Here is a 12,170-nt window from a genome sequence, read left to right as displayed (position 1 = left end):
CATCACGAGGAAAACATTTTTTCTTTCCCTTTTATTTTGTATCTGTATGAGATGATGGATGTTCACTAAACTTACTAAAGAAATCATTTCATGATATATATCTATTATGCTGTATACCTTAAGCTTATACAGTGCTGTATGCCAAATGCATCGCAATAAAAATGGAAAAAACAAAAATAAAATAAATAATTTTAATTTAAAAATTAAAAAGAAAATTTTAAAAAGAAAAACAACAATATCTCCACTTGACTGAAAAATTCCTAGAAGGCCAGAGCCGTGCTTCATTTATATTTGCATGCCTCAGTAACTGGCACGCAGAAGACTTTGTTACAGAGCAATATAATAAGAAATATGTGTTACATTGAATCTGGATCTTAATTTCAACACTAACTGCATGATTGCAACTCTACTCCTCGGTTTCTACCGCTGTGGAATAAGAGCAGGGTGTAAGACTGAAATGCTTTCAGGCCTAAAGTGAATATGGGAGGCCATGTGAGAGTACATTTAGAGCCTAATGGGGTTTGCAAAAATGTCAGATAGCATGCAAATTCATTAACACTGTGCTGCTCCCCTCAAAAACCAAATTGTTTTCAGATCAGATTTGGTCTTCAGAGCACCTGCTTGAGATGCTCTCTCAGCGTTTTGGTTTTCTTCTCTGAAACTCTTGATTCAGCATTGCCCTGATTCACATATTTTTTTAATAATGGAGACAAAATAATGTTGGAGGGGTGAAAACTTCCAACCAGGGCTCCTCGCATAGAGACCCCTACATCCTTGACGCCTGTGCTGCATGCAGCCCGTTACCTCCCGTCCTCTTCTCTCCCACGGATCCGCAGAGCTCCCAAACTGTTGCTAGCAATTGAGAACAAACTCCTAAATTCTTTATTGGAAGGAGCCTCAAAGATGTTTGAAGATTTCTGAATTTATTAAGTTCAGGAAGAAAGACTCTCATGAACAGGAGGAATCAGGACAGTTTAAAATACTGCCCTCATCTACAGAGACATTAGGGCAACCCCAGAGTCCTCGGGGAGGGTGGAGACGAGGCGCTCGTCTAGGCGGAGAGGGCAAAGCCCACCTGGTTGTTGGCCATGTCGTAGACAGAGTAATACTCCTTGAGGAAGACATCCCCCAGAATCCACAGGGGCTCCCCGCTGGAGGAGGGCAGGTAAGAGGCCTCAATCCCGAGCCTGCAGGAGTCATTGTTCTGAAGAGACAGAGGACACGAGGACATCACCAGGGGCACAGCTGAGGACTTTCCCCATGGGAACATCCCCCACTCTATATTCCATGGCACCTGGAGGTCCCCGACTTCTCGTCCACCCTCAGCCCTGCCCGCAGGGACTCCCCATGGATGCCCCGATGTGAACTGGGACACAGAAGAGACACCGGGCCCACCCGACCACATATCCAGGGAACCTGGGGTCAATACGCACACTGAAGACGTAGGCAGAGGGAGGCAGAGGGAACTGGGACCCGCCGATGACGAAGGTGATGGTGGGCATGCTCTGCACCAAGTCGCAGTCGACCACAAACTGAGAGGGAGAAGGGGCGATGCTGCAGGAGCCCCGGGCTGGGAGTCCAGACAAAGGGCCCGGCCCCCTTTGCCCTCTAAGACTCTCTTCTCTACCTTCCAGCAGGGGCTGTTTCAGAACTGGAAGGCCAGGCCTGATTCCTAGGAATAATGCTGTCCCAGGGCTCTTGCTTCTTGGCTCCTGTCCTTAAACACACCTCAGCTCTCAGGGGGTGTTTGTATAGCTATGGTCTGTTGTTTGTATAGATGTGGTCATAAGGAGTTTGGCACGTCCAGAGCACAAATTCTAACCCCAGAAAGCACAAGTGACAGAGAAAAAGCATGGACACACAATTGTAGAGGCATACTCATCACATGCACACACACACACACACACACACACACACACACAGTTGCATGCAGGGAGAAGCAAACTACAGATATGTGTACAAAGGGGAGCAGATATGGAGACAGGAGGCTACTCAGAGTGAAACCCAAAGGTGCATTCCTAGCGAAAGAAGAAAGCCAAGTGGAAAGGAGAAGTGCATTGTGTCCTGACTCTATTTAACTCAGTCAAATGACAGTGGCCAGACCAAGCTGACCTAGTCCCCTGGGAACTGCAGTGCTTTAGAAGCACCTCCTGACACCACCCAGCCCATGTCACAGTCTGGACGGGGCTGGTATTACTCCCTCTACTTACCCTTGCTTGCATTGGAGGTTCATGCCTGAAATACTAACCTGTGTCCCCAACCATTTTGTCCTGCCAGAGGCTCAGGTCCCCACACAACCCTTCCTCCTCCCTCTCATGAAATAGTTGCACTTGGGCTCCTTGCTGAGGCCCAGATGTGCAGAGAAACTCTGGGCTTCTGGTTACTCACATCACCATTCTCAGCCTCCTGGGCTCCAGTTGCCTGCAGGAAGGAGGCCAGGTACTGCTGGGGAACAGCCAGCAGGAAGGTCCCTGTATCCACAATGGCTTGGCAGCCCTGGGAGGAGCACCAGCCAGTGGCCTGGTCACCGATGGCAAACCTGAGAGGGACACCAGGGTAAAGAGTCATGTGCCTCTGCTGCAAACATGAGGCATGTCCTCCCCTCACCCACCCAACCTGGCAGCTCCAACATTCTGCATCTTCCAGAAAGCAAGGCCACCCTATGATACATGTGCCCATGTAATGCTGCTGGGCCTTCGTGGTTCCTGGGATAATAGCCTCAGTCTTGGACTGGTGACCTCTCCATCTCTGACTCTTGGCAGGCAGGGATTGTCTTGTCTTCTTTAATCTGCATGTATGGAGCCCAGCACATGGTGCCAAATGCAGTCAGGGCTTGAAATTAATTACTAAACACATTTTGAGCACCTACTATGTTCAAGACTCTGTCATTGGGGTCATAGTGATATAAGTTAGGGGTAAATTGTACTTACTATTTTTAAGAAGCTTATTCTAACTGAGAAAACACAACATAATACATTATGACATGACAAAAACTATAAGGCAGTAGCTGATCAACTCCATAAAGTGGCACATAAAGTCCTCTGTGATTCAGTCCCTGATTCCTTGTCCAACTTTTTCCAATGTTCTACTTCTCCTCTTCATTCCCCATGTATTTGTTGGTGCTGGCTACGTGACAAGGCTTAAGAGATACAATGGTGAAGGAGACAAATGCCACAGCCTAGGGGAAGGGCCAGATACTCAACAAAAGCACACATTTGGAAACACAAAATACCCTAAATAGCCAAAGCCATCTAAGAAAGGGAAATGGAGCTGGAGGAATTAGGCTCCCTGACTTCAGAGTATGCTGCAAAGCTATAGTCATCAAAAGAGTACGGTATTGGCACAAAAACAGAAATTTATATCAGTGGAACCAGAAATAAACCCATGCATTTATGGTCAATTAATCTGTGATAAAAAAGGCAAGAATAAACAGTAAAGACAGGGTCTTCAACAAGCGGTGCTGGGAAAAAGAATGAAAATAAAATTATCTCCAGCATTGTATACAAAAATAAATTCAAAATGGCTTAAAGATGGAAATGTAAGACTAAACACTATAAAACTCCTAGAGAAAAACATAGGCAGAAAACTCTTCAACATAAAGCACAGTAATATCTTTTTTGACCTATCTCCTAGAGTAATGGCAAAAAAAAAAAAAAACCTACCTAAATTTAAAAGCTTTTGCACAGCAAAGGAAACCATTAACAAAATGCAAAGACAATTTACAGAATGGAAGAAAATATTTGCAAATTATTTGATCAACAAGGCATTAATCTCCAAAATATACAAACAGCTCATACAGCTCAATATCAAAAAAAAAAAAAAAACAAACAACACAATAAAAAACTGGGCAGAAGCTCTACAAGACATTTCTCTAAAGAAGACGAACAGATGGCCAAAAAGCACATGAAGAGATATTCAACCTTGCTAATTATTAGAGAAATGCAAATCAAAACTAAAATGAGGTATCTCCTCACACCAGTCAGAATGGCCATCATCAAAAAGTCTACAACTAATAAATTCTGGAGAGGTTGTGAAGAAAAGGGAACCCTCCTACACTGTTGGTAGTAGAGCTACTATGGGAAACAGCATGGAGACTCCTTAAAAAACTAAAAATAGATGATCCTGCAGTCCTACTCCTGAGTGTATATCCAGAAAAGAGCATATTTCAAAAAGATACATGCACCACAATGTTCATTGCAGCACTATTTATAATAGCCAAGACATGGAAGGAACCTAAATGTCCATTGACAGAAGAATGGATAAAGAAAATATGGTTCAAATATACAGTGGAATATTACTTGGTCATAAAAAAGGAACGAAATAATGCCATTTGCAGCAACATGGATGGATCTAGAGATTATCATACTAAGTGAAGTAAGCCAGGCAGAGAAGGACAAATGTCATATAATAGCACTTATGTGTGGAATCTTAAAAAAAAAATGATACAAATAAACTTACATACAAAACAGAAATAGACCCACAGACATAAGAAACAAACTTATGGTTACCAAAGGGGAAAGGGATGGGGAGGGATAAATTAGGAGTTTAGGCTTAACATATACAGACTACTATATACAAAAGAGATAACCAACAAGGACCTACTGTATAGAATATGGAACTATCCTCAATAATGTGTAATAACCTATAAGGGAAGAGACTCTGAAAGGAATAGATACATTTGTATGTATAGCTGAATCATTTTGCTGAACAGCTGAAACTATCACAGCATTGTAAATGAACTATACTTCAATTTATTTTTTGTGTGCATAGATATTTATTGAAATAATATTTTTCAAATTGTAAAAAAACTGTTTAACAATAGAATAACTTCAAATACTAGTATACTCATACCTTAGAATATTATGAATCTATTAAACTGTTTTTAATTTTTATTAACGTATAGATGATTTAGTGTCCTTCAATTTCTGCTGTACAGCAAATTTAAATTGAAGTACAGCTGGGTCACTATACTTCAATTTAAAAAATTAAAAATTAAAAAAAGAGCTAGATGCCAGAGTCTACTGAGCTCCAGGACCACCTCAGCCTGAGGCTTTGGTGATTCTTTAAGAAATTTGTGCCATGACGGGAACAGGAAACAGTGTCACACTGGAGGAACACCCCACGAGGGTGCATAATCCAGAGGAACCGTCCACTCTACTTACTCCTGGATGGCAATCTGCCAGTACAGTTCCCGGGTGACAGGGGTCCAGACGATCTGACCAGAATAAAGCTGGGTGTCCACACCGCCCAGGATGAGCTCTCCACCATACTCATAGGTTGGTTGGCTGCGGAGAAAGTTACGACAGCGCTGAGTTTCCACAATACAAGTGGGTCAGGCAGTTCCTCTCTCCCCTCTCGCCTTCCCTCTCTTCCCCAGACCCAGAGGGACCGCAGAACAAGGCTGTGCTGTCTTCTGAACTGCTTCTCAGACTCCACCTGGCTCCAGGTCCAGAGAGGAGAATTCTCAGAGAAACACCCAAAGCATCAGACACTTGGAAACACAGAGTGTGTCGTGAAAGAGAAGACAGGCAGCTGAAGACAAACTATACACCTACCCCAGAGGAACCTTCCCTGGACAAGGTGAAGAGAAGAAACCCCTCTGAGAGTACCTGGAACGGGGGCTGGGAGAGATCCCAGGTGTGCTATGATGGGGGTGTGCCTATCGTGGTCAGGTTGGTAACTGGATGATGTTAAGAGGATCTAGCTTGCCCGTCTTCACTACCTGGGCCTTCCAGTCATCACAGAAAGACCCTTGGATCAGGTGCCCTGAGTATCATGTGTTTAAGAAAAAAAGATCATGGAGTAGATTTTCCATGAAAGTTCAAGGCCAGGTGGAGTAGAAAAAGTACTAGATTTCTTTTTTTTTTTCTTCTTTTTTTTTTTCTTTTAATACTAGATTTCTGATCAAAGTATTTGAACTTGAGTCTTGGCTTCCCAACTACCAGTGATTGACTTTGCTCAACATCAACAACCTGTTTGAGCCTCCATTGCCTCAGCGGCAAAACTGAGCTAATCACAGGATTTTTGAGATGTCTTTGGAAATAAGTGCTACAAAAACACTTTATAAAGGCAGAGGTGTTTTAATTATCATTCCATGTCTCCATTTCTGTCTTCTCTACTAGTAAATGCTCATGTAGCTTGTTCAGTCACTCTACAGTTTTACTAATACAGCAATCTCCAGATTTACTAAACAAATGTTGAGGGAGCATTACTCTTTTTTTTTTTTTTTTCTTCTGCTTTTTAGGGCTGCATGTGCAGCATATGGAAGTTCCCAGGCTAGGGGTCAAATCAGAGCCACAGCCGAGACCTATGCCACAGCCACAGCAATGCCAGATCCAAGCCACATCTGCAACCTATATCGCAGCTCATGGCAATGCCAGATCCTTACCCACTGAGCAAGGCCAGGGATCCAAACTGCGTCTTCGTGGATACTAGTTGGGTTCCTTACCATGGAGCCACATTGGGAACTCCCAATGTTACTCATTTTTAAGAAAAGAGTCCTCCTATAGCTTATGGCCATAATTAAAAATTCTTTCAGTGCATTTAAAATAAAATTCTCCCCAAAATGCAATTACAAGTTTTCAGAAATACATGGATTGTATATAGCAAGTTACACTCATTATATCAGAAAACTTTTTTTTTTGTCTTTTTATCTTTTTAGGGCCACACCCACGGTATATGGAGGTTCCTAGGCTAGGGGTCCAATCAGAGCTGTAGCTGCCGGCCTACACCACAGCCACAGCAATGCAGGATCCGAGCCATGTCTTGACCTACACCACAGCTCACGGCAACACCCATTGAGCGAGGCCAGGGATCAAACCCGCATCCTCATAGATACTAGTCGGGTTCGTTAACCACTGAGCCACAACGGGAAGTCCAGAAAACTTTTGAAATTTGGTCTCTATCTTATGTTGAGTTGTCCAAAGCCCATTAGAGCCTCATTTGATGAGTGCTTCCCAGGACAAGTGTTCTTACCGAGAGAAGTAGAAGCTGAAGATGGGTTGGGTGAGCTGGTCCTGCTGCAGCATGCTCTGCATGACTGTTGGGCTATTCCCCACTGCCATGTTGGGGTAGGCCATTCCCAGGATCCCATCAAAGTATGAGTAGTAGAAAGGATCGCTGGGCTCACTCACACTCAGGCCAAACTCCTGGTTATCGATGACGATGTTCTGAACCTGGGGTGAGCAGAGAGAAGAGCATGACAATTCAGGAGGGCCAAACCTTCCAGACTTAGGTGTCCGGGGTTTGGAATCTAGAACCTCTCCCCAGAAAGGAAGTTGGCTTCTTTCATGCTGAGCTCAAACATGAGAGTGGAAGGTGAAAAGAGCAACAGCATCCCTAACCATGCATGTCTTTGAAAAAGCAAGTGTTGGGGAAGCAGAGCAGTTACTTTCTGGAGTTCTAGTTTCCACTTCCATGCACCGTGAAAGGACAGTTACTGATTTTATGCTGAACAATCCATGTGCAATAACAACAGAGAACTTTAGGAGCTAGATATGAAGAACTAAGAAAATGGTGAAAGGGAGTTCCTGTTGTGCTGCAGCAGAAATGAATCTGACTAGGAACCATGAGCTTGCAGGTTCAATCCTTGGCCTCGCTCACCGAGTTAAGGATCCGGCATTGCCGTAAGCTGTGGTGTAGGTCACAGACGTGGCTTGGATCTGGTGTTGCTGTGGCTGCGGTGTAGGCCAGCAGCTGTGGCTCCGATTAGATCCCTAGCCTAGGAACCTCTACATGCTGCGGGTGCGGCCCTAAAAGGCAAAAAAAAAAAAAGGGTGAAAGGACATATCATCAAATATGCAAAGTGAACCAGTGTGTGTAGGAGGGAGCAGATTTATTCTATGTGGTTCTCGGGGTGGTGGGCAGAGTTAAGATCAGTAAGTCAAGTCACGAGATGCAGCAACCTTAGCACCATATAAAGAGCTTTCTGTAGTCAGGACTGCTGTGGAAGCAATTCCTGTCTTGGGAGGAATCGAATAAGATGGACTTTGACATTCTTTCCAACTTCTGGGAAGGTTGTACCAAATTAGTAATCATGGATTTTTCTGACGGTTTAAGGCTCTAGAAAACAGGCAAACCACAGACCCTCAGGAGCTACGAGAACATCACTCACAGTCACAGTGTCATATCCCAGGACCACACTCAGGCTGCCACTTCCATAGGACAGTGTATAGGTTTGCCCATTGATGCTGAAGGTGGAGGACTGGTCGGGGTTGAACCTGTGGTGATCGGCTGTAGAAAGACAAAATGAAAGATTAGTATCAACCACAAATTTCCAAAATACTTGGAGACAACTTACTTGAGATCATCAGACCAAGGCTGGGATAAGGCCCTTAACTGCAGCTCCTTTGTACTGGAGACAAACTGTGTTAGCCCCAGGAAATTCTGTCCCCTTGGATAACATATGTTGACCAAATTCCTTCCAACCTGCCATCCCTGGGGGATGATCTCAAAAGTGCCAGGGATTCCAGCCCACAGGAGTGAGCGGAGGGAAAGGAACAACGTAGAAAGGAATAGAAGCCTCCGTCTGTTTCTGCTGTTTCTCTCCAGAACGGTCAGCACTTCTGAGATATAGACCAGGGGCAAAATTTATAGGTGTTTCTAACTAAAGGAGGATGAGATGATGTTTATGCACCAAGAACTCTGAACTTGGCATCATAAGCCTGTGCTCAATCCTGTCCCTGCCCCTCCCTCTACTCCCATCCAGGGGGTGGGGGTGGTGATGCTAGCGGCATACTCACAGCAGGCCTGGGTCTGGCAGTAGGTGGAGGGCACCCACAGGTTGGAGGAGCCCGTGTCAAAGAGAACCAGGAAATTTTGGGGTGGTGTCCCAATGCTGATCTCCCCAAAGTAGAAAGACTGCAAAGAAAGGTTTGTCACCCTCATTAAGCAGCCAATTCTTAAGCAAGCCCTGTCCTAAGAATGGGGAAAAAGGTAGCCCACTTGAAGCCACCTTTTCCTCCCATGATTTCCTTGGGGAATAAGAAGCTTCTCCCACAAGATTTCCTTTCCTTCTGGAGCCAGATGCTCTCAACATTCCACTTTTTCACAATTGCAAATCTTTGACCAGCTGAGACTTAATCACACAAGACGACAGTCTTCTAAATGTTTCATACTTTTGAAAATTGACAGAAGACTGTAAATCAGCTATAATGGAAAAAATAAAAATCACTATTCAAAAAAATAAAAAATAAATGTTTTCTACTTTGTAATAAGGTGATACCTCCATGGATTTACAGTGCTGTGCCAGAATACCCAAAGACCGAGAATTGCTTTTTTCTCTTTTCCCACTGTCTATCCACTTTCCTACTTCTCATACACACACGCAAAGTCTCTCAAACACACACGTACACACTTACACACACGTAAACATTCAAATGCCCTTGTCTCCCCTTCTCTTCCAGTGTCAGCTGCTTCCAGCACCATTCTCCTCCTTCCTGGTCACACACTTGCAAAGAGAGCTAGAGTGAGAGCTAGCATGAAGAGCAAGGGAATTTCACTGAGAAGCAGTTTTATTTAAAATTGAACTGGGTATATGTACCACATACACAATGAAATATTACTCAATCATTAAAAGGAAAGAAATAAAGGCATTTAGCAATGTGGGTGGACCTAGAAATAATCATGCTAAGTGAAGTCAGTCAGACAATGAGACACCAACATCAAATGCTATCACTTACTTGCAGAATCTAAAAAAAAGGCACAATGAACTTCTTTGCAGAACAGATACTGACTCGCAGACTTTGAAAAACTTATGGTTTCCAAAGCAGTTTGGGGTTGGGGGGATGCACTGAGGGTTTGGGATGGAAATGCTGTAAAATTTGGTTGTGATGATTTTTGTACATCTATAAATGTCATAAAAAGCATTAAGTAATAAAAATTAATTAATTAATTAAATGCTGCATGTAAAAAAAAAAATGGAACTGGAGCCAGTTCCTCCGTGTATAAAATGTAGGAGATCCTTAAGGTGTGGCTTCCAGCTCTAAGACTCTATGTATGTTAAGATGCCCTGTGCAGATACAGTAGCCTCAAGAGCATTCAAATAATTGCTCTGGGTACCTGCATATCTTTCCAGAAAAGGGAGGTGTATAGTGTCTGCAGCCACTGGAGATTTTGCCTGGGGGACTTGCATGTGTTTTCCTTCTTTCTCCTGCAGCTCATTGCTGGGACAGTCTTTCAGTCTCTTAATTGACTTGAATATTCCCACTATGAATCTCTTAATCACATAGGCAGGGGTGAGGAGGTTTGGGGGATTGAGCCAGTAATCAAAGGAACAGAGAAAGGAAAAGGAACTGCTATACCATTCCATAGACCAACTCGTAACTCTTGCAGATACTTTGCATGGGAAGGTGAGGCTTAGATTCAGTAACCAGTCCAAAATCGGAGCTAATGAGAGGTGCAAATGAGTGTCTGAGAACAGTTATTAGCTGAGGGTCATGGATCCAACCTTCCCCTTCACTCACATCCAGATAGTTGGTGAAGGGCTCATAAGCAACAGCATCGTTATTGAAATGATACTTGGCAGCTGGATCAATCTTTGGGCGGTTCTTTAGGAATTTCTCCAGCACACCCTGCTCTTCCATTGCCTCACGGATAGACTTGCCTTTCCGCAGGATGATTCTGCACAGAATAGGGTAAAGAAAAGAAATGTGCTTCACATATCCTATTGCAGCAGCCCCTTCAATGATCTGACCTGGAGTTTTCAAATGTATTCAATACTTACTTAAAAGGGGCTCTTTTAGGTAATGATGTCAGATTTTAGCAAGTTCTGACCGTCGCAGTCAGTAAAGCCTTCCCAGCAGAGAAATACACTACACCATATATTTGAGTTTTGTATTTACATGTTGTTTCTAAAGAACAAAACATCTGTTTCTTCCCAGTCTCTCCTGTAAGCGTGGGTCAGAGATCATGTATTCTTCCTTCTTAAGTAACAAAACACCCAACGCATTCTTACACACACACACACACACACACACACACACACACACACACACACCATCCATTTGGGTCTCGGCCCACGGCAGGTGTTCATTCAGTTCTTGGTATTAAGGAAAAACCGGACAGCCTTTCCAAGAGAACTGCTGGTAAAGTCCTTTGCTCTTTCCTGGGTTGTCCTGCTCATTCGGGCTGAAATTCACGATGAGGCTAAATCCCAATACCCACCTTTCCATGCCCTCTGAGAGGTATAGACACATCAGGACCAAGACCAGGATCTTCATAGTGCTGATTTTCCACTGTCCACCAACGCACAGGACACGGTGGCAGACCCAAGGGTTGGGACACACAGAAGGAGGTCGGGTCTCTCTCTTATACCCTGATCTCCTTTCGCTTTTCATCTCTAGGCACATGGGCTTTCCTATCTTTGTACCAGCTTGTGCCCCTACACATCCATGGATTCTGTTTGTTTTTTCCTCTGGCAAGTATCAAGCGCTTGAATATCTACTTTGTAGCCAATTTAAAAGCACTTAGTATCTTTGCTGGTGAAGTCTAAAGATTAGGATGTGATAACTAATGTAAAATACATTGGGATCAAAGGATTCTGGTACACTTGTCGGCTGGGAAATGGCTACTGGCAAGTCCTGCCAGAGCAATGGAACAATTTGCTCTTAGGCTCCAAAGGGCACATGCCTTTTTTTTTTTAACGTTTACTGTATACTCTCTACTTCTTCTCCTTTTCCTCCTTCTTCCTTTGAGCAGTCTCATCTATAGCCTTCCATACATGGTTCTCATAGTCCCTGAAACACGATGCTCTTTATTTTATGTTATTAGTTAATGAATCATTGAATGCCTACTTTGTGTTTGCCTCTGCACTAAGCTTTGGGAGTAAAAAGATAATTAAGAAATGGTTCTCATATGTAAATATTTACATTCCTGATGGAATGATTGACACATATGCAAATTATGAGGCTATATACCTTGAATGCCATCACTCTAGGCGTTCAAATGGATGTTGAATGAATGAGTGAAAATAAGAGTATTTACAAAGCAAACAGAGAGGAAGTGATAGCTCCTGGTGGAATGAAAAAGGCTTCCCAGAAGAGGTAATATTTGAGTAACAATCTTTTTTTTTTTTGTCTTTTTTTAGGGTTGCACTGAGGCATATGGAGGTTCTCAGGCTAGGGGTCGAATCTTAACTGTAGCTGCTGGCCTACACCAGAGCCATAGCAACG

The 12,170-nt window shown here is 43.5% G+C and overlaps 1 protein-coding gene across 1 annotated transcript; it reads right to left on the bottom strand.

Moving 5' to 3' along the window:
• Positions 1-953: 953 nt before the first annotated feature.
• On the bottom strand, positions 954-11,219 carry LOC125129854 (pepsin B-like). The gene is made up of 9 exons (XM_047785032.1): positions 11,164-11,219; positions 10,464-10,620; positions 8,742-8,859; positions 8,114-8,232; positions 6,976-7,175; positions 5,163-5,285; positions 2,389-2,539; positions 1,434-1,532; positions 954-1,204 (listed from the first exon to the last, which is right to left on the bottom strand). The coding sequence occupies exons 1-9, from the start codon at positions 11,217-11,219 to the stop codon at positions 1,052-1,054; spliced, it is 1,176 nt and encodes a 391-aa protein (XP_047640988.1). The 3' UTR covers positions 954-1,051.
• Between the last annotated feature and the right edge of the window lie 951 nt (positions 11,220-12,170).

Source organism: Phacochoerus africanus, chromosome 6 (genome assembly GCF_016906955.1).
Source record: "Phacochoerus africanus isolate WHEZ1 chromosome 6, ROS_Pafr_v1, whole genome shotgun sequence".
In the NCBI taxonomy this organism is placed as follows: Eukaryota; Metazoa; Chordata; class Mammalia; order Artiodactyla; family Suidae; genus Phacochoerus; species Phacochoerus africanus.
This window is presented reverse-complemented; position numbering and strand designations above follow the sequence as displayed.

Excerpts from the sequence above, each read along its gene's own strand:
- LOC125129854 (XM_047785032.1), bottom strand. The coding sequence starts at position 11,219 with ATGAAGATCCTGGTCTTGGTCCTGATGTGTCTATACCTCTCAGAGGGC. Across the intron at positions 7,176-8,113 it reads TGGGATATGACACTGTGACT|GTTCAGAACATCGTCATCGA; the intron begins GTGAGTGATGTT and ends TGCTCACCCCAG. Across the intron at positions 1,533-2,388 it reads AGGAGGCTGAGAATGGTGAT|TTTGTGGTCGACTGCGACTT; the intron begins GTGAGTAACCAG and ends TCTCCCTCTCAG.